The 26753-nt window shown below is 45.3% G+C and overlaps 1 protein-coding gene across 19 annotated transcripts in view; it reads right to left on the bottom strand.

Moving 5' to 3' along the window:
* Positions 1-26753, bottom strand: part of map9 (microtubule-associated protein 9) — a 350433-nt gene that overhangs the window by 216017 nt on the left and 107663 nt on the right. For all 19 annotated transcript variants that reach the window (XR_010975979.1, XR_010975969.1, XR_010975968.1 and 16 more), the window contains one exon: positions 6483-6606. Coding sequence is in view for 1 of the 19 variants with exons in the window: in XM_068042247.1 (XP_067898348.1) it covers positions 6483-6606 (124 nt within the window). In the remaining 18 variants the exon portion in view is untranslated. The remainder of the gene's footprint in view (positions 1-6482; positions 6607-26753) is intronic.

The following is a 26753-nucleotide window of genomic DNA, read 5'->3' as shown; positions in this document are numbered from 1 at the left end:
AACTGCAAGTCCTTTGGCTGTGGGAGGAAACCGGAGCACCCGGAGAAAATCCACGCAGGCACAGGGAGAACTTGCAAACTCCACATAGGCAGTACCCAGAATTGAACCCGGGTCGCTGGAGCTGTGAGGCTGCGGTGCTAACCACTGCGCCGCTGTGCCGCCCTAAGTGGAATGGATATGGGGTCAGAAGTTCATCTCAGGGTCAAATAGGTCACAGTAAAATTGTCCAAGTCAGTGCAAAGAGCACCTTAGTTTTGAACTACTTAACTGAATATTTAAACAGGCAAACCAATTGAATTAATTATTTTGAATAGTTCCTTTGCAGTCTTTTGGTTCATATAAAGTGAATTCTTCTGAGAAGGAACATAATCCCTATTGATTATAGTCAAATTCAGAATGATGTAGGTGTTCCTGCGTACCAATTTCAGTGTTCGGGCTGTGTCCTGTGTAATTAGGTCAAAATCATAGCTAAACGGAATAACAGAAATGCCCTAATCTTGTACTTCTCGCACTTTTTGATCCAGTCTATTCCATAGAAAAGCCAATCTGAGACTAAAGCAATTATTTGTGCACCTAATAATCCTAATCTGCTCAACCTCTCTTCATAGCTAGCGCCCTCCATACCAGGCAACATCCTGGTGAATCTCCTCTGCACCCTCTCCAAAGCATCCACATCCTTTTGGTAATGTGGCGACCAGAACTGCACGCAGTATTCCAAATGTGGCCGAACCAAAGTCCTATACAACTGTAACATGACCTGCCAACTCTTGTACTCAATACCCTGTCCGATGAAGGAAAGCATGCCGTATGCCTTCTTGACCACTCCATTGACCTGCGTTGCCAGCTTCAGGGAACAATGGACCTGAACACCCAAATCTCTCTGTACATCAATTTTCCCCAGGACTTTTCCATTTACTGTCTAGTTCACTCTTGAATTGGATCTTCCAAAATGCATCACCTCGCATTTGCCCTGATTGAACTCCATCTGCCATTTCTCTGCCCAACTCTCCAGTCGATCTATATTCTGCTGTATTCTCTGACAGTCCCCTTCACTATCTGCTACTCCACCAATCTTAGTGTCGTCTGCAAACTTGCTAATCAGACCACCTATACTTTCCTCCAAATCATTTATGTATATCACAAACAACAGTGGTCCCAGTACGGATCCCTGTGGAACACCACTGGTCACACGCCTCCACTTTGAGAAACTCCCTTCCACTGCTACTCTCTGTCTCCTGTTGCCCAGCCAGTTCTTTATCCATCTAGCTAGTACACCTTGGACCCCATGCGCCTTCACTTTCTCCATCAGCCTACCATGGGGAACCTTATCAAACGCCTTACTGAAGTCCATGTATATGACATCTACAGCCCTTCCCTCATCAATCAACTTTGTCACTTCCTCAAAGAATTCTATTAAGTTGGTAAGACATGACCTTCCCTGCACAAAACCATGTTGCCTATCACTGATAAGCCCATTTTCTTCCAGATGGGAATAGACCCTATCCCTCAGTATCTTCTCCAGCAGCTTCCCTACCACTGACGTCAGGCTCACCGGTCTATAATTACCTGGATTATCCCTGCTACCCTTCTTAAACAAGGGGACAACATAAGCAATTCTCCAGTCCTCCGGGACCTCACCCGTGTTTAAGGATGTTGCAAAGATATCTGTTAAGGCCCCAACTATTTCCTCTCTCGCTTCCCACAGAAACCTGGGATAGATTCCATCCGGACCTGGGGACTTGTCCACCTTAATGCCTTTTAGAATACCCAACACTTCCTCCCTCCTTATGCCGACTTGACCTAGAGTAATCAAACATCTGTCCCTAACCTCAACATCCGTCATGTCCCTCTCCTCGGTGAATACCGATGCAAAGTACTCGTTTAGAATCTCACCCATTTTCTCTGACTCCACGCATAACTTTCCTCCTTTGTCCTTGAGTGGACCAATCCTTTCTCTAGTTACCCTCTTGCTCCTTATATATGAATAAAAGGCTTTGGGATTTTCCTTAACCCTGTTTGCTAAAGATATTTCATGACCCCTTTTAGCTCTCTTAATTCCTCGTTTCAGATTGTGCCTACAAGCCCGATATTCTTTCAAAGCTTCGTCTTTCTTCAGCCGCCTAGACCTTATGTATGCTTCCTTTTTCCTCTTAGCTAGTCTCACAATTTCACCTGTCATCCATGGTTCCCTAATCTTGCCATTTCTACCCCTCATTTTCACAGGAACATGTCTCTCCTGCACGCTAATCAACCTCTTTTTAAAAGCCTCCCACATATCACATGTGGATTTACCTTCAAACAGCTGCTCCCAATCTACATTTCCCAACTCCTGCCGAATTTTGGTATTGTTGGCCTTCCCCCAATTTAGCACTCTTCCTTCAGGACCACTCTCGTCTTTGTCCATGAGTATTCTAAAACTTACGGAATTGTGATCACTATTCCCAAAGTAGTCCCCTACTGAAACGTCAACCACCTGGCCCGGCTCATTTCCCAACACCAGGTCCAGTATGGCCCCTTCCCGAGTTGGACTATTTACATACTGCTCCAGAAAACCCTCCTGGATGCTCCTTACAAATTCTGCTCCATCTAGACCTCTAACACTAAGTGAATCCCAGTCAATGTTGGGAAAATTAAAATCTCCTACCACCACCACCCTGTTGCTCCTACAGCTTTCCATAATCTGTTTACATATTTGTACCTCTATCTCACGCTCGCTGTTGGGAGGCCTGTAGTACAGCCCCAACATTGTTACCGCACCCTTCCTATTTGAGTTCTGCCCATAATGCCTCACAGCCCGTGTCCTCCATAGTGCCTTCCTTCAGCACAGCTGTGATATCCTCTTTGACCAGTAATGCAACTCCTCCACCCCTTTTACCTCCCTCTCTATCCCGCCTGAAGCATCGGTATCCTGGGATATTTAGTTGCCAATCATGCCCTTCCCTTAACCAAGTCTCAGTAATAGCAATAACATCATACTCCCAGGTACTAATCCAAGCCCTAAGTTCATCTGCCTTACCTACTACACTTCTTGCATTAAAACAAATACACCTCAGACCACAAGTCCCTTTGCTTTCATCATCTGCTCCCTGCCTACTCTTTCCCTTAGTCACGCTGACTTCATTATCTAGTTCCTTACAGGCTTTAGTTACTACATCCTTACTCTCTACTGACCTCATTTGGTTCCCATCCCCCTGCCACATTAGTTTAAACCCTCCCCAACAGCGTTAGCAAAAGCATCCCCAAGGACATTGGTTCCAGTCCAGCCCAGGTGTAGACCGTCCAATTTGTAATAGTCCCACCTCCCCCAGAACCGGTCCCAATGTCCCAAAAATCTGAACCCCTCCCTCCTGCACCATCTCTCAAGCCACGCATTCATCCTGACTATTCTTTCATTTCTACTCTGACTATCACGTGGCACTGGTAGCAACCCTGAGATTACTACCTCTGAGGTCCTACTTTTTAACTTGGCTCCTAACTCCCTAAATTCTGCTTGTAGGACCTCATCCCGTTTTTTACCTATATCATTGGTGCCTATGTGCACAACGACAACTGGCTGTTCACCCTCCCCCTTCAGAATGCTCTGCAGCCGATCTGAGACATCCCTGACCCGTGCACCTGGGAGGCAACATACCATTCGGGAGTCTCGTTTTCGACCACAGAACCGCCTATCTACTCCCCTTACAATCGAATCCCCTATGACTATAGCCCTTCCACGCTTTTTCCCGCCCTTCTGAACAGCAGAGCCAGCCACGGTGCCATGAACCTGGCTACTGCTGCCTTCCCCTGGTGAGCCATCTCCCTCAACAGTATCCAAAACGGTATACCTGTTGTGGAGGGAGATGACCGCAGGGGACACCTGCGCTGCCTTCCTGCTCTTTCTCTGCCTTTTGGTCACCCATTCCCTTTCTCCCTCAGCAATCCTAATCTGCGGTGTGACCAATTCGCTAAACGTGCTATCCACTACCTCCTCAGCATCGCGGATGCTTCAAAGTGAGTCCATCCGCAGCTCCAGAGCCGTCATGCGGTCTAACAAGAGCTGCAGCTGAACACACTTCCTGCACGTGAAGGAGCCAGGGACATCAGCCATGTCCCTGAGCTCCCACATTGAGCAAGAGGAGCATGTCACGGGTCTGAGATCTCCTGCCATTTTTAATCTTAAGCTTAAACTTAGTTAAATGAAAAAGGAACAAAAAGTTTTTTACCAATCACACGATTAAAAAAAAGAGAAATAGAAAAAGCCTTACCTTATCTACACACCACCGAGTCCTTTTTTTTTGGTTAGAGGAGGAGGGCGGGTGGGAGACACTACAGGTGTAGTGTCTCGGGTTCAGAAACGGCCCAAATATATAGGGTTTTACTTACCCAGCAGCCCCCTGGTCTCCGCCGAAAACAAAAGGAAATTAAGTTTACTTTAAACTGACCTTCCCAGCTGCTCACTCGCTCGCACTCTCTGCTCCCGAAAAAGCTGCTGAATTTGATCTAGAAAATCCACTCAGTTGCATCAAACCAAGAAGGGCCTGGCACCAATGGTCAAAGGATCGCACAGAGGGGAACAGCAAAGTGTAGAAATGGAGTTGTTACAAGAGATTCCATAGTTATGGGGGCAGACAGGCATTTCTATAACCATTATCATGAGTCCTGCATGGTGTGGTGTCTCCCTGGTGCCAGGGTAAAGCACAACATGGAGAGGGTGCAGAATATTCTGAAAAAAGGGAGCACGGCAGAAGCTGAGGGATAAGTCAGAACCAATGACATGGAAAAGGCAGGTATTGAGGTCCTACGGTCAGACTTTAAGGAGCTAGGAGCAAAGTTAAAAAGCAGGACCTGAAAGGTAGTAATCCCTGGATTACTCCCAGTGTCACATGCTAGCAAGAATAGAATTAGGAAGATAGGGAGAATCAATGCATGCAGTAGGAGGGAAGGCTTCAGCTTCTTGGGGCATTGGAACCAGTTCTGGGGCAAAAGGCACCTATTCAAAAGGGAAAGGTTGCACTTCAACAGGACTGAGACCAAGATCCTTGTGGGGAGGTTCACCAGTGTGGTTGGAGAGGGTTTAAACTAAATTGGCAGGGTGAGTGGAAAGAGGTGGCGGGGTGCCAGCATATAAAAGTATAAAAGAGAAATAAAGTGCATAAAGCAGTGAGAGTGTAGGATAGTACTCGAAAAGGAAGCAGTAACATATTAGATAGGAGCAGACGAAGAAGGACTATGAGGAATACAAAGACATGTTTAGAATGCATGTATAAAAATGGACGAAGAGTGGTCAATAAGGTTAACAGCCAAAAGCACAAATAGCCATGTGGGAACATAATGTAGTGGTAAGGACAAAAACATGGCTTAAAAATGGTGAGATTGGGTGCTTAATGTTCAAGAATATAGAATGTTCAGAAAAGACGGGAAGGAAAAACTGAGATGGTGTGGCAGTCCTGATTTGGGAAGACATTGTTGTACTGGAAAGAGAGGATGTCTTGAGGGGGCAAAGACAGAATATATTTGGTTACAGTTGAGAAGCAAAAATGCTCCTACTACAGGACCTCCAAATAGTGACAGATAGAGGAGAAAATCTGCAGGGAAATCGCAGCGATGTGCAAGAACTATAAAGTTGAGATATTGAGGGACTTTAATTACCCAAATATTAATTGGGATAATGTTAGAGTAAAATTTCTGAATGTGTTCAGGAGAACATCCTTGGCCAGTATGTTCTCAGTCCAACTAGGAAGGAGGCATTGCAGGATGTGGTGTTGAGGAATGAGGTGGACCAAGTGGGAACACTTGGTTAAGAGTCATCATCGTATCATAAGGTTAGATTAGTAATGGAGAAGAGCAAGGAACAACCTAAAGTAGAACTTCTAAATTGGAAGACGGCTGACTTCAATAGGATGAGAGGGAATAAAAGAAACACAAGAGGGATGTGAGGAAGAACTTTTTTATGCAGCGAGTGGTAATGACCTGGAACACTCTGTCTATGAGGGTGGTGGGAGCGGAGACGATCAATGATTTCAAAAGGAGCAGGGGAATACAACTGACTGACAAAGAGAGCTGGCATGGACTCAATCAGCTGAATGGTTTCCTTCTGGGCTGTGAAGACTTTATAACTCTACAATGTGGAGGTTTAAGAAGACTCACCAATACCTTCTCAAGGTGAAATAATGATCAGCAATGAATGCCGACATTACCAACAATGCCCAGGCCCTGAGAGATAATTCTTTTAAAATTACAGTTATGGAAGACAAATCTGAAAGGTAGAATTTCCATAGTGGGGGCTCTCCATCCTCCCACCATAGTTTTGACAGAAGCTCCTGAAAAAATGGCATTAACACCCATTTACAATGTTTCTCTTGGGTTTCTATGCATCTTCCACCGAAGCAATGGCAGCAGCTCAGAAGGAAGTCCATGGACATTCTAGACGATATGGAAAGGCTGAGATGATACAACAATTCTTAAGGTAACACAAATACAGTACTTTATCCGCATTAACCAACCTTTTGTTGGAGATTTCACTCGTGCTTGAATAGAGTCTGCAGATCTGTCATTAGTTAATGATGGCACGCTCCTACTGATGATTAACGATGAGGCTTTTGACAGATAACTGGTTGGTCTTGGATACTTCATATAGAGGAAAAAGTATACAAATTACACAAGGTGTAATCTAAGTAGGTGAACAAATAAGCTGTAAAATCACTCATAGAAACAAACAAACCCAAAATTTTACATTTTTGCATTACAACCTGAAAAGAACATAAAGATTTAAAATTTAAGATTGGCTATGCTGACTAGGATTGCACCCAAATATGACTTTAAACTGAAGAGTATAGCAATTTAAATATGCGATCCACTCAATCTATCCCTTTGAAACAACATACTGAAAATTCAACTTATTTCCTTCATAAACAAGGAAAAGATGTGGAGATAGAATGAAGGAATGAAGGATTGACCAAAAAAATGCAAATAAAATATTCTTGACATTCTCATACTTTTCCTCCCTTTCACTGCTTTCTGACAAAACTTTAGCAGCAGTTTGAAAATTCAATTTTCAATTTCATCTTGCTTTCAAAGCACAACAGTTCAACTTTTTGCAACTTACAATACAAATTTTCACTGGTTTATAAGTCTCACTGGTTCACAATTCCCCACCTGTGCATAAATTATTTCCAAGAGTATAAAAGTACAACCCACAAAATAAATGTTATAGTACTTCATAATGAAATCAAATGTACATAGCATTAAATTTGTTTTAACATTAAACTGATTACAGACTATTTTGGGGCCTAACTTTTAACACAGTTTACTCTTACTGGGACAGTACTCAAACTGCACTATGTATTCATTTAAATCAAACAAAAGTAAAATACTTTCCAAAGTTTCTACATATATTATTTTTACCAATCATTTTCTCTTGGATTTGAAATAACGCCAATAAACATATCCATGAGGCTGAAAACAATTAACTAGTTGTCTGTAACAAAGGAACATTAGAAACAGGAGGATGCTGTTCAGTCCCTCAAGCCTGGCCTGCCATTCAATTAGATCCCACTTTACCCACTTTTACTCACATCCCTGGATGCCTATACCGAACAAAAATCTATCCATCTCAGTCTTGAAAGCTTCAGCTGTTCTACCATTCACAGCTTTTTGGAAGAGAGAGCCCCAGATTTCTAGTACTAGAAGCATGTGTGTTGGCGCACTTGTATATTTCTTCTCTTTATATGTGAACTTCATCAATCTAATTTAATTACAGCATTATGTATGTCAATTTACACATTGGTACCCATATTACTTTCACTGTATTTTGTGGAATGGGATTGCTCTTTAACAAACCCCACTAGGCTACATAGATCATGACAACTGATGCTTTCCTATCATAGCAAGTATTTAAAACTGATTGACAGTTGGTTTTGTTCTTAATAATAATTATTAATAACAAATGTTTCACCTCTGGGAAAGTTTAAAGTCTCAGTGGAATGAATAGAGGGAAATCAGCTCTTTATTTATATTAATGGCAACCACAAAATTGCTGTTACTGAAAAAATTTATAATTACTGGAATTCACTAGTCTGAACAGAAGTAAGTGATAAATTAGCAAGTTTTTATTTGTAATTCTATGAAAACAGAATTACAGAAAAATGCTTTTCAAAAAAGTGGAGCTGGGTAGCTAGACCAGTTTTAATAGGAATTTAGTGACAGGACATTATTGAGCATGATTATATATTGGGGCTGAGGTTCCTTTGCCCAATACCACTTGACCGTTGAACACAGCAAACTGGAGTGGCAGAGAGAAAATTGGAGTGGAGACCTATGGCAGTGGCCCCACATGCGCTTGATGCACATTTCCAGGGTTATATCCAGTTCGACATTACAGTGCCTCCCAATTCATTTTCCACAGATTTCACAAGGCAGTTCCTTGCCATTCAACAGCCCATGAAAACTGGGAATGATTGGTTGAAGGCCATCCCTTCAGATTAGGATAAGCTCCATTTACATCAAGAAAGACTACATTTTTGATTATTTGGTGCAGCAAGGCTGTGGTGATGGAAATCACTTGGTGTTTGCTTCTAATGGCAGTGAAAGATTAAATTATGTGGTCCCAGGGAAACAATGTAAAATTGCAGCCATTACGGTTTCACATCTTCAGATCCATATGGACAACTCTTCAGTTCCAGACAAGGTTCCCACACTAGGGACTGAATTTTATCAGCCCATTGCTGGTCCCGGCGGAGCACCAGATGAGGATGGCATCGCCACGTCACTTTTGTGGCCAGCTGACCACGAGCATGCGGTGGCTAGCCCATTTGAATGGAGGAGGCCCGGGGCCCGTTCCCTTGGAGGACAGGGGTAAGTGATGAGACGCTAATGGGGTCATCAGCTGAGACAAACCCAGGTGCTGGCGCATATTTAAAACGCTGCCAGCCCTGCTTGAACTGCTGCTTCACTTGGTGAGTTTGCTGCTGTTTTGTCATTGTGCTGCTGATAGGAGGCCCTGTGCTCCTATGCTGCTGGACCCCCTTGCTTGAAGACCCTGTGCAGCTGACCCGCTGGATAGAGTCCTTATGCTGCTGACTCCCGTAGCTGGAGTTCCTGTGCTGCTGACCTTACTGGCTAGAGTCCCTGTCCTGCTAACTGCCCCCTGGCTGGAGTCCCTGTGCTGCTGCCCCACCCCGGTTGGAGTCCCTGTGCTGCTGATCCCCCCCTGGCTGGGATTCCCTGTCCTGCTGATCCTGCTAGCTAGAGACCCTCGGCTATTGTTGTACTGACCAAGGCCTCATAAGGCCAGGAGTTGACCGGGAGCCAAGAGGGACCATGTCAGGTGGAAGAAACCAGGTGGCCCCGCGGTTCAGCGATGCTTCCCTGTGATTTCCCCTTCAGGCTATGGGAAATGAAGGAACTTCTCTTTCCAAGGGACGACAGGAAGATACCCTCCCAACCTAACCAAGCAAGCCTGGATGGAGATCACAGAGGAGGTCATCAGCCATGGGGTCACCTTCCAAAACTGGTTCCAGTGCCGCAAGAAAGTCAATGACCTCCTTCACTCCACCAAGGTGAGTCCTCCATATCCATCTCAGCTTTGGGGCTTGCATGTGACCACGCGAGAGGGAGTATGACATGGTCAGGGAGCAGCTGCAAAGGGGGGGACAAGGGACTGCAGCAAAATCAGATCATTTAGGTGTATGGCTGCATCTCCAAGACAGTCGGCCTTCTGTCCTAGCTTGCCCCCTGCATGCCTCTTGAGAGTGGACCTGTGAAGGAGGCATTCGCAGCCCCATCAGGGGCTGCCACCAGAACAAGTGTCCTGCTGGTCTCCGTGGGAAGGCTAACATTATCCCTGTTTCTGCTTATATGAGAAAATGGCTCAGAACACTAGGGAAAGGGTGAAGACTGGTGGTGGGATCCCGGACATCCGTGAAATTGCCCCGCTAGACGAGGAGGCCCAGGGCGGCTATTCCACAGCGTCCACCCAAGAAAGTGATGAGGTACTGTGTTCCTGTGCCCACCATCGCCCTTCTGGAGAAAAACATTACGCATGGTTAGATCCATTTAGCAGAATCCCTAAGTGTATTTTCTCATGCAAGTCGTGGCACCCAGGAGAGATTATCGTCTGCCGGTGCAGCTGGAATCCCATCATCCTTCACCAGCGCAGATATTCATGTTGGTGGGTATAAGCTCGGGCTTAGATGCAGGGTCACAAGTCAGTGAGAGCATCACACATGTGTCCGAGCAGCTGATGGAGGCCGTGACAGGCGAGGCCACTGACAGTTGGAGGATTGTGGGAAGCCTAGCCCATGCTGAGCCCAAGCTGATGACAAGCCCCTGGTGTCGGCAGAACAGGAAATGATGGAGTTGCAGAGAGAAGTAAGGCAACATCTAGCAGAGCTGCCAGAGGCAATACGCAGTTATGTGGGGACAAAGAACAACAAAGAACCAAGAACAGTGCAGCACAGCAACAGGCCATTCGGCCCTCCAAGCCTGCGCTGATCTTGATGCCTGCCTAAACTAACACCTTCTGCACATCCAGGGCCCATATCCCTCTATTCCCTTCCTATTCATGTATTTGTCAAGATGTCTCTTAAACGTCGCTATCGTATCTGCTTCCACCACCTCCCCTGGCAGCAAGCTCCAGGCACTCACCACACTCTGTGTAAAAAACTTGCCACGCACAGCCCTCTAAACTTTGCCCCTCGCACCTTAAACCTATGTCCCCTAGTAACTGACTCTTCCACCCTGGGAAAAAGCTTCTGACTATCCACTCTGTCCATGCCGCTCATAACTTTGTAAACCTCTATCATGTCGCCCCTCCACCTCCGTCGTTCCAGTGAAAACAATCCGAGTTTTTACAACTTCTCCTCATAGCTAATGCCCTCCAGACCTCACCTGTAGCCAATGAGGATGCAAAGATTTCTGTCAAGGCCCCAGCAATTTCTTCCCTTGCCTCCCTCAGTATTCTAGGGTAGATTCCATCAGGCCCTGGGGACTTATCTACCTTAATGTTTTGCAAGACACCCAACACCTCCTTCTTTTTGATAATGAGATGACTGAGACTATCTACACTCCCTTCCCTAGGCTCATCATCCACCAAGTCCTTCTCTTTGCTGAATACTGATGCAAAGTACTCATTTAGCACCTCGCCCATTTCCTCTGGCTCCACATATAGATTCCCATCTCTGTGCTTGAGTGGGCCAACCCTTTCCCTGGTTACCCTCTTGCTCTTTATAGATGTATAAAAAGCCTTGGGATTTTCCTTAATCCTGTTTGCCAATGACTTTTCATGACCCCTTTTAGCCCGCCTAACTCCTTGCTTAAGTTCCTTCCAACTGTCTTTATATTCCTCAAGTGCTTCGCCTGTTCCTAGCCTTCCAGCCCTTACGAATGCTTCCTTTTTCTTTTTGACTAGGCTCACAATATCCCATGTTATCCAAGCTTCCCGAAATTTGCCAAACTTGTCTTTCTTCCTCACAGGAACGTGCTGGTCCTGGATTCTAATCAGCTGACATTTGAAAAACTTCCACGTCAGATGTTGACTTACCCTCAAACAGCCGCCCCCAATCTAAATTCTTCAGTTCCTGCCTAATATTGTTATAAATAGCCTTCTCCCAATTTAGCACCTTCACCCGAGGACTACTCTTATCCTTATCCACAAGTACCTTGAAACTTATGGAATTATGGTCACTGCTCCCGAAATGCTCCCCCACTGAAACTTCGACCACCTGGCCGGGCTCATTCCCCAATACCAGGTCCAGAATGGCCCCATCTCTAGTTGGACTATCTACATACTGTTTCAAGAAGCCCTCCTGGATGCTCCTCACAAATTCTGCCCCATCCAAGCCCCGAGCACTAAGTGAGTCCCAGTCAATATAGGGGAAGTTAAAATCACCCACCACCACAACCCTGTTACCTTTAAATCTTTCCAAAGGAGGAGTTCAACCATTGAATCATAGAAAGTTTAAGGCACACAAAGAGGTCACTTGGCCCATCGTGTCTGTGCCAGCCGATAAATGATCCACCTATTCCAATCCCATCTTCCAGCATTTGGTCTGTAGCCCTGCAGATTACAGCACTTGAGGTGCACATCAAGACTCCTTTTGAATGAGTTGAGGGTCTCTATCTCAACTACCCTTTCAGGCAATGAGTTCCAGACCCCCACCACCCTCTGGGTGAAAAATATTTCCTCATCTCCCCTCTAATTTTTCTACCAATCACTTTAAATCTATGCCCCCTCGTCACTGACCTATCTGCTGTGATGAATAGACCCTTCACCTCCACTCTATCCAGGGCCCTCAAAATTTTGCACATCTCAATCAAATCTCCCCTCAGCCTTCTCTGTTCCAAGGAGAACAACCCCAGCCTATCCAATCTTTCCTCATAGCTGCATTTTTCCAGTCTTGGCAACAGCCTCATAAATCTGCTCTGTACCCTCTCTAGTGCAATTACATCCTTTCTGTAATGAGGTGACCAGAACTACACACAGTACTCAAGTTATGGCCTAACCAATGAGTTATACAGTTCCAGCATAATCTCCCTGCTTTTATATTCTATACCTTGGCTAATAAAGGAAAGGATTCCATATGCCTTCTTAACCACCTTATCGACCTGTCCTGAAACCATAAGGGATCTGTGGACATTCACTCCAAGGTCTCTCACCTCCTCTACACTTCTCAGTATTTTCCCACTTATCGTGTATTCCTTTGCCTTGTTTGACTCCCCAAATGCACCACCTCACACTTCTCCGGGTTGAATTCCAATTGCCACTTTTCTGCCCATCTGACCAGACCATCAACATTTTCCTGCAGCCTACAGCAATTCTCCTCGCTATCTACTACACGGCCAATCTTTGTGTCGTCTGCAAACTTCTTGATGATGCCCCACACATTTACGTGCAAATCGTTGCCATCTACCACAAAAAGCAGGGGATCCAGTGTTGAGCCCTGCGGAATGCCACTGGAAACAGCCCTCCTGTCTCTAAAAAACCCATCAACAATTACCCTTTGTTTCCTGCCACTGAGCCAATTTTGTGTCCACCTTGCTGCATTTCCCTGGATCCCATGGAATTTTTTTTTTTAACCAGTCTGCCATGTGGGACCTTGTCAAAAGCCTTGCTAAAATCCATGTAGACCACATCAACTGCACTACCCTCATCTACCTTCCTTGTTACTTCTTCAAAAAATTTGATCAAGTTGGTCAAACAAGATCTTCCCTTAACAAATCCATGCTGACTACCCTTGATTAACCTGTGTCTTTCTAAGTGACAGTCTATCCATTAATTTGCCCACTACTGAGGTTAGACTGACTGGCCTGTAATTATTTGGTCTATCCTTCACTCCCTTTTAGAAACACAGAAAATAGAAGTAGGAGTAGGCCATTCGGCCCTTCGAGCCGACTCTGCCATTCAATACGATCATGGCTGATCAGCCAAACTCAGTGCCCTGTTCCCGCTTTCTCCCTGTATCCCTTGATCCCCTTAGCCCTAAGAATCAACAGAGGTACAACGTTAGCAGTTCTCCAATCCTCCAGCACCACACCTGTATCCAGTGAGGACTGGAAAATGATGGTCAGATCCTCTGCTATTTCCTCTCTTGCTTCTTTTAACAGCCGAGGGTACATTTCATCTGGCCCTGCTGATTTATCAACTTTCAAGGATGCTAGTCCCATTAATACTTCCTCTCTCCCTATGTTTATCACATTCAATATTTCACACTCCTCCTCCTTAACTACCATATCTGCATCGTCCCCCTCTTTTGTGAAGACAAATGCAAAGTATTCATTAAGAACCACACCAACATCTTCCGCCCCTACACATCGGTTACCTTTTTGGTCTTTTATGCGCCCTATTCTCTCCTTAGTTATCCTCCTACCCTTAATATATTGATGAAACATCTTTGGGTGCACCTTGATTTTGCTTGCCAATATTCTTTCATGCCATCTCTTTGTTTTCTAATTTCCTTTTTGATTTCACCCCTCCACTTTCTATAATCCTCTCGGCTTTCTGTACTATTGAGTTCTCGGTGTCAGACATAAGCTTTCCTTTTCTGCCTTACCTTATCCTGTAGGCACCTTGACATTCATGGGGCTCTAGATTTGGCTGTCTCACCATTTTTCTTTGTGTGATCATGTTTACTCTGAACCCCTTGAATCTCCCCTTTGAATGCCTCCCACTGTTCTTACACTGATTTACCTTCAAGTAGCTGTTTCCAGTCCACTTTCGCGAAATCACTCCTCAGTTTAGTAAAATTGGCCATGCCGCAATTGAGAACTCCAACTCCTGTTCTATCTCTGTCCTTTACCATAATTATGTTAAAACTGACTGAATAATGATCTTCTTCTTCTTTGGCCTCCTTGTCTCGAGAGACAATGGGCAAGCGCCGAGAAGTGGTCAGTGATTTGTGGAGCAGCGCCTGGAGTGGCTATTAAGGCCAATTCTAGAGGGACAGTCTATTCCACAGGCGCTGCAGATAAAATTGGTTGTCGGGGCTGTTACAAAGTTGGCTCTCTCCTTGCACTTCTGTCTTTTTTCCTGCCAACTGCTAAGTCTCTTCAACTCGCCACTCTTTAGCCCTGCCTTTATGGCTGTCCGCCAGCTCTGGCAATCACTGGCAACTGACTCCCACGACTTGTGGTCAATGTCACAGGACTTCATGTCGCGTTTGCAGACATCTTTAAAGCAGAGACATGGACGGCCGGTGAGTCGGATACCAGTGACGAGCTTGCTGTACAATGCGTCCTTGGGGAACCTGCCATCTACCATGCAGCTCACACGGCCAAGCCATCTCGAGCGCCGCTGGCTCAGTCGGGTGTATATGCAGGGGATGTTGGCCACCTCGAGGACTTCTGCGTTGGAGATTTTAGATTTAGATATTACAGCACTGAAACAGGCCCTTCGGCCCACCGAGTCTGTGCCGACCATTAACCACCCATTTATGCTAATCCTACACTAATACCATATTCCTACCACATCCTTACCTGTCCCTATATTCCCCTACCACCTACCTATACTAGAGGCAATTTATAATGGCCAATTCACCGATCAACCTGCAAGTCTTTTGGCTGTGGGAGGAAACCGGAGCACCCGGAGGAAACCCACGCAGACACAGGGAGAACTTGCAAACTCCACACAGGCAGTACCCAGAATTGAACCCGGGTCGCTGGAGCTGTGAGGGTGCGGTGCTAACCACTGCGCCGCCATTTGATGCCAAGGATTCTCCGGAGGCAGTGAAGATGGAATGAGTGGAGACGTCGCTCTTGGCTGACATACGTTGTCCAAGCCTCGCTGCCGTAGAGCAAGGTACTGAGGACACAGGCTTGAAACACTCGGACTTTTGTATTCCGTGTCAATGCGCTACCTTCCCACACTCTCTTGGCCAGTCTGGACATAGCAGCGGAAGCCTTTCCCATGCGCTTGTTGATTTCTGCATCGAGAGACAGGTTACTGGTGATAGTTGAGCCTAGGTAAGTGAATGCTTGAACCACTTCCAGAGCGTGGTCGCCGATATTTTTGGATGGAGCATTTCTCACGTCCTGTCCCATGATGTTCGTTTTCTTGAGGCTGACGGTTAGGCCAAATTAGGGCGGCACAGTGGTTAGCACCGCTGCCTCACAGCTCCTGGGACCCGGGTTCAATTCTGGGTACTGCCTGTGTGGGGTTTGCAAGTTCTCCCTGTGTCTGCGTGGGTTTCCTCCAGGTGCTCCGGTTTCCTCCCACCGACAAAGACTTGCAGGTTGATAGGTAAATTGGCCATTGTAAATTGCCCCAGTGTAGGTAGGTGGTAGGGAATATGGGATTACTGTCGGGTTAGTATAAATGGGTGGTTCTTGGTCGGCACAGACTTGCTGGGCCGAAGGGCCTGTTTCAGTGCTGTATCTCTAAATAAATAAATAAAATAAATAAATAAATTCGTTGCAGGCAGCCGTAACCCTGTCGATGAGTCTCTGCAGGCACTGTTCTGTGTGGGATGTTAATGCAGCATCGTCAGCAAAGAGGAGTTCCCTGATGAGGACTTTCTGTACTTTGGACTTCGCTCTAAGACGGGGCAAGGTTGAAAAACCTGCCATCTGATCTTGTGTGGAGGAAAATTCTTTCTTCTGAAGACTTGAACGCAAGTGAGAGCAGCAATGAGAAGAAGATCACAAACAGTGTAGGTGCGAGAACACAGCCCTGTTTCACACCACTCAGGATAGGAAAGGGGTCTGATGAGGCACAGCTATGCTGAATTGTGCCTTTCATATTATCATGGAACGAGGTGATGATACTTAGTAGCTTTGGTGGACATTTGATCTTTGCTAGTAGTCTGAAGAGACCATGTCTGCTGACGTGGTCAAAGGCTTTGGTGAGATCTATGAAAGCAACGTAGAGGGGCATCTATTGTTCGCGGCATTTCTCCTGTTGCTGGAGAATGATGCATGAAGCATGTCTGCTCGAAAGCCGCACTGTGCCTCAGGGTAGACACGCTCAGCCAGCTTCAGGAGTCTGTTTAAATTGACTTGACCGAAGACATTCCCCACTATGCTGAGCAGGGAGATTCCATGATAGTTGTTGCAGTCACCGCAGTCACCCTTGTTCTTATAGAGCGTGATGATATTGGCAACGCGTATGTCCTGTGGTACTGCTCCCTCATCCCAGCACAGGCCAAGCAGTTCGTGGAGTGCTGAGAGTATAGCAGGCTTGGCACTCTTGATTATTTCAGGAGTGATGCCGTCATTTCCAGGGGCTTCAATGGAATCACTGAGTTCCGATTTTGTTGGCTGTTCGTCCAGCTCATCCATGACTGGCAGAGACTGGGCTGCATTGAGGGCGATTTCAGTGACAACATTCTAACTACTCTGTCAGTACGTCCTGCCACCTTGAAAGATCTATGCACATTTGGGAGCAGCTGTTTGAAGGTAAATCCACTTTTGATATGTGGGAGGCTTTTAAAGAGAGGTTGATTAGCGTGCAGGAGAGACATGTTCCTGTCAAAATGAGGGGTAGAAATGGCAAGATTAGGGAACCATGGATGACAGGTGAAATTGTGAGACTAGCTAAGAGGAAAAAGGAAGCACACATAAGGTCTAGGCGGCTGAAGAAAGACGAAGCTTTGAAAGAATATCGGGATTGTAGGCGCAATCTGAAACGAGGAATTAAGAGGGCTAAAAGGGGTCATGAAATATCTTTAGCAAACAGGGTTAAGGAAAATCCCAAAGCCTTTTATTCATATATAAGGAGCAAGAGGGTAACTAGAGAAAGGATTGGCCCACTCAAGGACAGAGGAGGAAAGTTATGCGTGGAGTCAGAGAAAATGGGTGAGATTCTAAACGAGTACTTTGCATCGGTATTCACCAAGGAGAGGGACATGACGGATGTTGAGGTTAGGGACAGATGTTTGATTACTCTAGGTCAAGTCGGCATAAGGAGGGAGGAAGTGTTGGGTATTCTAAAAGGCATTAAGGTGGACAAGTCCCCAGGTCCGGATGGGATCTATCCCAGGTTTCTGTGGGAAGCGAGAGAGGAAATAGTTGGGGCCTTAACAGATATCTTTGCAACATCCTTAAACACGGGTGAGGTCCCGGAGGACTGGAGAATTGCTAATGTTGTCCCCTTGCCTAAGAAGGGTAGCAGGGAAAATCCAGGTAATTATAGACCGGTGAGCCTGACGTCAGTGGTAGGGAAGCTGCTGGAGAAGATACTGAGGGATAGGATCTATTCCCATCTGGAAGAAAATGGGCTTATCAGTGATCGGCAACAGGGAAGGTCATGTCTTACCAACTTAATAGAATTCTTTGAGGAAGTGACAAAGTTGATTGATGAGGGAAGGGCTGTCGATGTCATATACATGGACTTCAGTAAGGCGTTTCAAAGGTTCCCCATGGTAGGCTGATGGAGAAAGTGAAGGCGCATGGGGTCCAAGGTGTACTAGCTAGATGGATAAAGAACTGGCTGGGCAACAGGAGACAGAGAGTAGCAGTGGAAGGGAGTTTCTCAAAATGGAGACGTGTGACCAGTGGTGTTCCACAGGGATCCGTGCTGGGACCACTGTTGTTTGTGATATACATAAATGATTTGGAGGAAAGTATAGGTGGTCTGATTAGCAAGTTTGCAGACGACACTAAGATTGGTGGAGTAGCAGATACTGAAGGGGACTGTCAGAGAATACAGCAGAATATAGATCGACTGGAGAGTTGGGCAGAGAAATGGCAGATGGAGTTCAATCAGGGCAAATGCGAGGTGATGCATTTTGGAAGCTCCAATTCAAGAGTGAACTATACAGTAAATGGAAAAGTCCTGGGGAAAACTGATGTACAGAGAGATTTGGGTGTTCAGGTCCATTGTTCCCTGAAGGTGGCAACGCAGGTCAATAGAGTGGTCAAGAAGGCATACGGCATGCTTTCCTTCATCGGACGGGGTATTGAGTACAAGAGTTGGCAGGTCATGTTACAGTTGTATAGGACTATGGTTCGGCCACATTTGGAATACTGCGTGCAGTTCTGGTCGCCACATTACCAAAAGGATGTGGATGCTTTGGAGAGGGTGCAGAGGAGATTCACCAGGATGTTGCCTGGTATGGAGGGCGCTAGCTATGAAGAGAGGTTGAGTAGATTAGGATTATTTTCATTAGAAAGACGGAGGTTGAGGGGGGACCTGATTGAGGTGTACAAAATCATGAGAGGTATAGACAGGGTGGATAGCAAGAAGATTTTTCCCAGAGTGGGGGATTTAATTACAAGGGGACACGAGTTCAAAGTTAAAGGAGAAAAGTTTAGGGGGGATATGCGTAGAAAGTTCTTTACGCAGAGGGTGGTGGTTGCATGGAACGCGTTACCAGCGGAGGTGGTAGACGCAGGCACGATAGCGTCTTTTAAGATGTATCTAGACAGATACATGAATGGGCAGGAAGTAAAGAGATACAGACCCTTAGAAAATAGGCGACAGGTTTAGATAGAGGATTTGGATCGGCGTAGGCTTGGAGGGCCGAAGGGCCTGTTCCTGTGCTGTAATTTTCTTTGTTCTTTGAAACCCCTCAGATCCCTCTGTATCTGCATACTCTTTAAAGCTGTGCCATTAAGTCTACACTGCCTCGCCCTATCCCTTTTGCCAAAATGCATTACAAAGAACAATACAGCACAGGAACAGGCCATTCGGCCCTCCAAGCCTGCGCCGATCATGATGCCTGCCTAAACTAAAACCTTCTGCATTTCCGGGGACTGTATCCCTCTATTTCCATCCTATTCATGTATTTGTCAAGATGCCTCTTAAATGTCGCTATCGTACCTGCTTCCACCACCTCCCCGGGCAGCAAGTTCCAGGCACTCACCACCCTCTGTGTAAAGAACTTGCCTCGCACATCCCCTCTAAACTTTGCCCCTCGCATCTTAAATCTATGTCCCCTAGTCACTGACTCTTCCACCCTGGGAAAAAGCTTCTGACTATCCACTCTGTCCATGCCACTCATAACTTTGTAAACCTCTATCATGTCACCCCTCCACCTCCGTCGTTCCAGTGAAAACAATCCATGTTTATCCAACCTCTCCTCATAGCTAATACCCTCCTGATCAGGCAACATCCTGGTAAATAAAAGCAAAATACTGCGGATGCTGGAAATCTGAAACAAAAACAAGAAATGCTGGAGTCACTCAGCAGGTCTGGCAGCATCTGTGGAAAGAGAAGCAGAGTTAACGTTTCGGGTCAGTGACCCTTCTTCGGAACTGACAAATATTAGAAAAGTCACAGATGATAAACAAGTGAGGTGGGGGTGGGGCAAGAGATAACAAAGGAGAAGGTGCAGATTGGACCGGGCCACATAGCTGACCAAAAGGTCACGGAGAAAAGGCAAACAATATGTTGATGGTGTGTTGAAAGACACAGGGTCCACAAGCAGGACCCTGAGCTCCCGGTTGCTTGCCATTTCAACACTCCCCCCTGCTCTCATGCTCACATCTCTGTCCTGGGATTGCTGCAGTGTTCCAGTGAACATCAACGCAAGCTCGAGGAACAGCATCTCATCTACCGATTAGGCACACTACAGCCTGCCGGACTGAACATTGAGCTCAATAATTTCAGAGCATGACAGCCCCCCATTTTACTTTCATTTTCAGTTATTTTTTTTCCTTTTTTTTTACATTCCTTTTTACATTTTTTACAATTTTTTTTGCATTTATTTCATTTCATCTTCGTTTGTTCAGTTTGCTTACCCACTGTTTTTTTCAGGTTGTTTTTCTTCAGGTTTGCACTTGCTGCTGTTCAATATTCAGTGTATTCACACCTAATCTGTACTAATGCTTTGTCTTTCAACACACCATCAACATATTGTTTGCCTTTTCTCCGTGACCTTTTGGTCAGCTATGTGGCCCGGTCCAATCTGCACCTTCTCCTTTGTTATCTCTTGCCCCACCCCCACCTCACTTGTTTATCATCTGTGACTTTTCTAATATTTGTCAGTTCCGAAGAAGGGTCACTGACCCGAAACGTTAACTCTGCTTCTCTTTCCACAGATGCTGCCAGACCTGCTGAGTGACTCCAGCATTTCTTGTTTTTGTAACATCCTGGTAAACCTCTTCTGTACCCTCTCCAAAGCCTCCACGTCCTTCTGGTAGTGCAGCGACCAGAATTGCACGCAATATTCTAAGTGTGGCCTAACTAAGGTTCTGTACCGCTGCAGCATGACTTGCCAATTTTTATAGTCTATGCAACGACCGATGAAGGCAAGCATGCCGTATGCCTTCTTGACTACCTTATCCACATCTGTTGCCACTTTCAGTGACCTGTGGACCTGTAGCCCAGATCTCTCTGCCTGTCAATACTCCTAAGGGTTCTGCCATTTACTGTATACTTCCCACCTGTATTAGATCTTCCAAAATGCATTACCTCACACTTCTCCGGATTAAACTCCATCTGCCATTTCTCCGCCCAAGTCTCCAACCGATCTATGTCCTGCTGTATCCTCTGACAATCCTCATCACTATCCGCAACTCCACCAACCTTTGTGTTGTCCGCAAACTTAGTAATCAGACCAGCTACATTTTCCTCCAAATCATTTATATATATATACTACAAACAGCAAAGGTCCCGGCACTGATCCCTACCGAACACCACTAGTCACAGCCCTCCATTCAGAAAAGCACCCTTCCACTGCTCTATACGGCTCACCTCACACTTCTCTATATTAAATTCCATCTCTCACTTGTCTGCCCGTTCTGCTAGCCTAGTTGAGATTAACTGGTATCATCCTCACTGTTTCATTCCTCCAAGTTTGGTAACATAGGCAAATTTTGATATTTTACTCTGTACTCCAATGTCGTCCTTAAGTCAATTTTGTATCTTTGCTGACACTGGCACTCCAATTCCATGAGCCTCAATTTTGTTAATCAACCTTTTATGTGGTACTTTGTCAAACACTTTCATAAAATCCATTATATTCCCTTCATCAACTTTCTCTGTTACTTCATCAAAAAATTCAATTACATTCGTCAAGCACAATCTACCTCAAACCACTCCAACGTCCTGTTGACTTTTTCCCTGATTATTTTTTCTTCAACCTTACCCACCACTGATGTTACTCTAACTGGCCTGTAGTTACTTTCTTGAATAAGAGTGTCACATTTGCCACTCTCCAATCCTCTGGGACCTCCCCCACATCTAGGGAAGATCGGAAGATTATGGCAAGCCCTTCTGCTAATTCCACTTCCACTTCCTTTAGCAACCTCGGATGCAAGCCATCCGAACCAGGCGACATACCCGCTCTAAGCATAGTCAGCTTTTCCAGTACATCCTTCCTATCAATTTTCAGCTTATGCCTATTTAAAAAGAGTGCATATAGTATATTGATTGCATTAGCTTCTTCTTTGTGAAAGTAATTAGAATATTTAAACTTTTAGCTATTACCAGGTATCTCCCCATTCTTCCATATTAATTATTCTCACAAAAGGGACTTGCTTTAGGACAATTGGCTGAGTCAGTGACAATGAAGAGTTGTACCTGATAAGTTAACCTGTCTCTTGCAAATGGTGAGTGGCTGTTGAGTTTTATTTTCTGCTTTTATTTCAAATATCCAACACCCATGTACTTAATTTTCATTTACAAACATTGCTGCATAAATTCCATTTTAGCACCCATAGGAACACGAGCCTGTTCTGCGATCCAGTAAGATCATGGCAGATCTGCATCCTAACTTCATCCACCTGCCTTGGCTCCATATCACTTAATACGGTTGGCTAGCAAAAATCTATTGATCTCAGATTTAAAATTATTAATTCAGCTAAGATTTATTGCGTTTTTTGTTTCTTTCCGTCTCTACTGAATGGCCTGGCTCTGATTGTTCTAGAGCAGGGCTGTCTAACCTTTTCGGGTGGAGGGCCGCATTACGATTTTTGCTTGGCCCGGGGGTGGGGGGGGGAGCCAGTGAGCAAATTTTGAAAGATAAAGGCATTAAAAATGTATCTTACCAATAAAGACAGCAACAAATGTGCATTTTTGTGAAGAAGCTTTAAATGAGAAGACTAATATATTGACTTACTTTCTCGTCACTATATTGAAAACTGATTTCGTGACATACCTGGCATTGTTTTTGCTTGCATTAGTAGTCAATCTCTGCCCGCACACTTGATGTAGCAATACAGTGTCTCTGTCCTCCACTAGCTCTGTGCCCCCGCCATCTCTCTCTGCGCCCCCTCTATGTTCCCCCTTCTCTCTCTGTTTCCGCCTCTCTGTTTTCCCCCCTCTCTCTGTTCCCCCACCCCTCTCTCTCTCTCTCTCTCTCTCTCTGTGTCCCCCCCTCCCTCTCTCTGACAGTTGCAGGGAGCAGGAGTACTCAGCACAGCAGCTTTGTGATTGTTCAATTTGTTTAAAAACATTGTGCTGAGTTTCACAGCACTTCCCAACATCGGACATATTCAGAGTTTTCCAGCAGGCTTTTAAAGAAAAGTCGGAAAACCCCGAATCTGTCCAGTGTTGTGAAGCACGTTTCTGCTTCAGCAACCATCAGCTGTGAAACTGACTTGCGACGTTTTTTTAAAAGGCTGCTCTGCAAGAAGGAGACAATGGGAAATTTTCCATTTCCAGTCACAGAGCCCTGGCGAGAATGAGGAACGGCCCAGGGTACAGTTTACACTGGCGGGCCGGATGGAAACCTTTGGCAAGCCAGATACTGGCCCGCAGGCTGTATGTTGGACAACCCTGTTCTAGAGTCCCCACCAGCAGAAAGTGTTTTGCTCTCCCAACATTTCCTTGCAAAATCCTAAAAACTCAAATTCCTTCGCAGCCTTCTTTATTTCAGGGAATATAAGCCTAGTTTACATAATCCCTCCTCATAATTTAATACTTAAAGCCCCAGTAACATACCAGTGAATATGCAGTGCACTTCTTTCAAGGCCAATATGTCCTATCTACTGTGCTTTCCTATCTACTGTGCTAAGCTATGAATTGTACACAATACTCACAATCCATCTTTGCTGCATCCGGAGAATCCTTGGCATCAGGTGGCAGGACCGTATCTCCAACACAGAAGTCCTCAAGGCAGCCAACATCCCCCGCAGATACACCCTACTGAGCCAGCGGCGCTTGAGATGGCTTAGCCATGTGAGCCGCATGGAAGATGACAGGATTCCCAAGAACACATTGTTCAGCGAGCTCGTCACTGGTATCAGACTCACCGGTCGTCCATGTCTTCGCTTTAAAGACGTCTGCAAACGCGACATGAAGTTCTGTGACATTGATCACAAGTTGTGGGAGTCAGTTGCCAGCGTTCGCCAGAGCTGGCGGGCAGCCATAAAGGCGGGGCTAAAGTGTGGCGAGTCGAAGAGACTTAGCAGTTGGCAGGAAAAAAGACAGAAGCGCAAGGGGAGAGCCAACTGTGTAACAGCCCCGACAACCAATTTTATCTGCAGCACCTATGGAAGAGTCTGTCACTCTAGAATTGGCCTTTATCGCCACTCCAGACGCTGCTCCACAAACCACTGACCACCTCCAGGCGCATACCCATTGTCTCTCGAGACAAGGAGGCCAAAGAAGAAGAATGTCCGACCTACTGTGCAAAGCTATGAATTGTACACAATACTCCAGATTTGGAGTAACAAATTTTTGTATTCTAACCTCGAGACATAAAAGACGAACATTTCATTAACCTTTTTAAATAGATTTTGTTCCTGCCTGCTACATTCGAATGGTCTGTGCACACAGACCCCGAAATCTCTTTGGACCTCCACTGCACCTAGATTTTCACCATTTAAAAATACACAGACCTGTCCTTTTCCAGTCCAAAATGGATGACCTTACACTAGCTGCATTAACATCCATCTGTCACAGTTTTTCCCACTCAATTAATCTAGTAATGTAATTTTACGCACCTGTCTATACAACGTACTATGCCACCTATCTTGGTATCATCATCAAACTTGTTTCTCTATTTTGTTACATAAGTCATTAATATTATGAATAAATATAGGAAGGCCCCAGCACAGATTCTTGTGGCGCAGTCACTTGCTTCCAATTCAAGTACACACTGTCATGCAGACCCCCACCTGCCAAGAATAAGGCACATTATTTTTGCCACATGGACATTAAATTTCAAATTGTTGCTGGGAAGAAGAGAAGGCCTGTGACAAGGGGTTGCCAGGCCCTGGCTGGAAAGACACATTTGCATATTAACAGGCAGTGCTTGTAGACAAAGGAGCTATTCCCTGCTCCAATTCAATCCACAAACAGACGTGGTCAGACCAATTAGTCAGATGTTTGAACTGACAGCCTGCTGAAAGCAGAATGCTCCTGGATTGAAGCAGACCTCCTCTCCTGTCTGCTTGCTCCCATCTCTTTCTTACAAGCCTCTGAATCCACGAAAGACACATGAACCCCAAGAGAGAAAAGTCTCCGACAGCGAACAAGGTTTAAGAATAATACTGGGCCCCAACGAAAAGCAAGATCTACCTCCAATCAAGGGCTCTACCGCGAGCTTGAAGCATAGTAACAAAAAAACCCTCTTCAGAGATTTCCTCAAACTTTTCCACTTTATTTTTCTTCTGCTCTTTCTGTCCCTATCCGCATGTGTGTATCGCATATGCATGCTAGCATGGGTGTGTCGTGTATCCGTAGGCTTTAACCGATTTAGAGCTTAAGTTTAAATTTAATAAATTTCATTTTTCTTCTTTAAACCAGAGAAAATCTGTTGTGCTGGTTTCTTTGCCTTATAATTGGAAAGCAGTGAACGAGGATTCACCAAGGGGGAGCTAAAAACACAGTGTGTTTAAAATTAAACCGTTACAGCAATACCAGGTAAAGGCTGAAAGGGAATCATTTTCTCACCTGGTCGCAACAGAAATTTGGGTGCTAGCGTCCAGAATTGACCCACAAACGAGAGAAATTGGAAATGGGAAGTCAAATTCTTCCCAAGCAAAAAAAGAGCACGATTTTAATACAGGTGCTTGTGGTTGTGTGTGATTGAATACCAACATGTCTGCAACTGAAGGTAGTAGCTCTCCAAGCCAGGGTGAAGTAACTTGGGATAAGTTAAAAGCACTGTCTACGGAGGAGTTGAGGAAAATGGCTGAGCAGTGTGGGATCACTGTACATTGCATGGCCAGGAAGTCTGAAGCCCTAAGGCTAGTGGCCAACCACTTTTCCCTTGAAACAGGTTAGAAGCAGACTCCAACAGGGTATTGTTAGCAAAGATACAATTGGAACAGAGGAAAATTGAATTAGAGGAGAGGGAGAAAGAAAGAGCCTTCCAGAAGGAACATGAAGAAAATAAAAGGCAGGAGAGAGAGACAGGATATTCCAGAAAGAATGCAAAGAAAAAGAGTTGAAGTGGCTTGAGTTAACTAGGCGGGGCGACAGAGGAACCCCAGTGAAAACACGGCCAATATGGAGGAGCATAATTCAGGGCTGGGTAAAGAATTGTTAAAACTAGCTCATCTAATCCCAAAAATCAATGAGGAAGATGTGGAGCCATTTTTTTGTGTCCTTTGAGAAACTGGCAAGGCAGCTAAAATGGCCTGCTATGACCTGGTGTCATTTACTACAAAGCAAGCTAACTGGAAAAGTCCACGAGGTTTATTCCCTGTTGCAGATGAGAGTTCATCAAATTATGAACTGACCAAAAATGCTATCCTCAAAGCCTATCGCCAAAAGTTTAGAACCCTCAAGAAGCAAGCTAATCAAACTTATCTGGAGTTTGAAAGAATTAAGCAGCTGGCTTTTAACCACTGGCTTAGGGACCTTAAAGTAACTTAGCTATGAGAATCACAGGGGAGTAGTTCTTTCAGGACATAAGAACTAGGAGCAGGAGTAGGCAATTCAGCTCCTTGAGCCTGCTCCGCCATTCAATATGATCATGGCAGATCTCATCTCGGCCTCAACCCCACTTTCCTGCCCGTTCTCCATAACGCTTCAACCCACTTTGAATTAAAAATCTGTCTATCTCCTCCTTAAATATTCCCAATGACCCGGCATCCACCGCACTCTGGGGTAGTGAATTCCACAGATTCACGACCCTTTGAGAGAAATAATTTCTCCTCATCTCTGTTTTAAATCTGCTACCCCTTATCCTAAAACTATGACCTCTCATTCTAGATTGCCCCACAGGAGCCCACCCCCCCCATCCTGTCTATGTCTACTTTGTCAATCCCCTGATGATTAATCTTATATACCTCAATTTGATCTCCTCTCATTCTTCTAAACTCTAGAGAGTAAAAGCCGAAACTGCTCAATCTCTCTTCATAAGACAAGCCCCCCATCTCTGGAATCAATCTAGTGAACCTCCTCTGAACTACCTCCAATGCAACTACATCCATTCTCAAGTAAGGGG

This window comes from Heterodontus francisci, chromosome 1 (assembly GCF_036365525.1).
Source record: "Heterodontus francisci isolate sHetFra1 chromosome 1, sHetFra1.hap1, whole genome shotgun sequence".
NCBI lineage: Eukaryota > Metazoa > Chordata > Chondrichthyes > Heterodontiformes > Heterodontidae > Heterodontus > Heterodontus francisci.
This window is presented reverse-complemented; position numbering and strand designations above follow the sequence as displayed.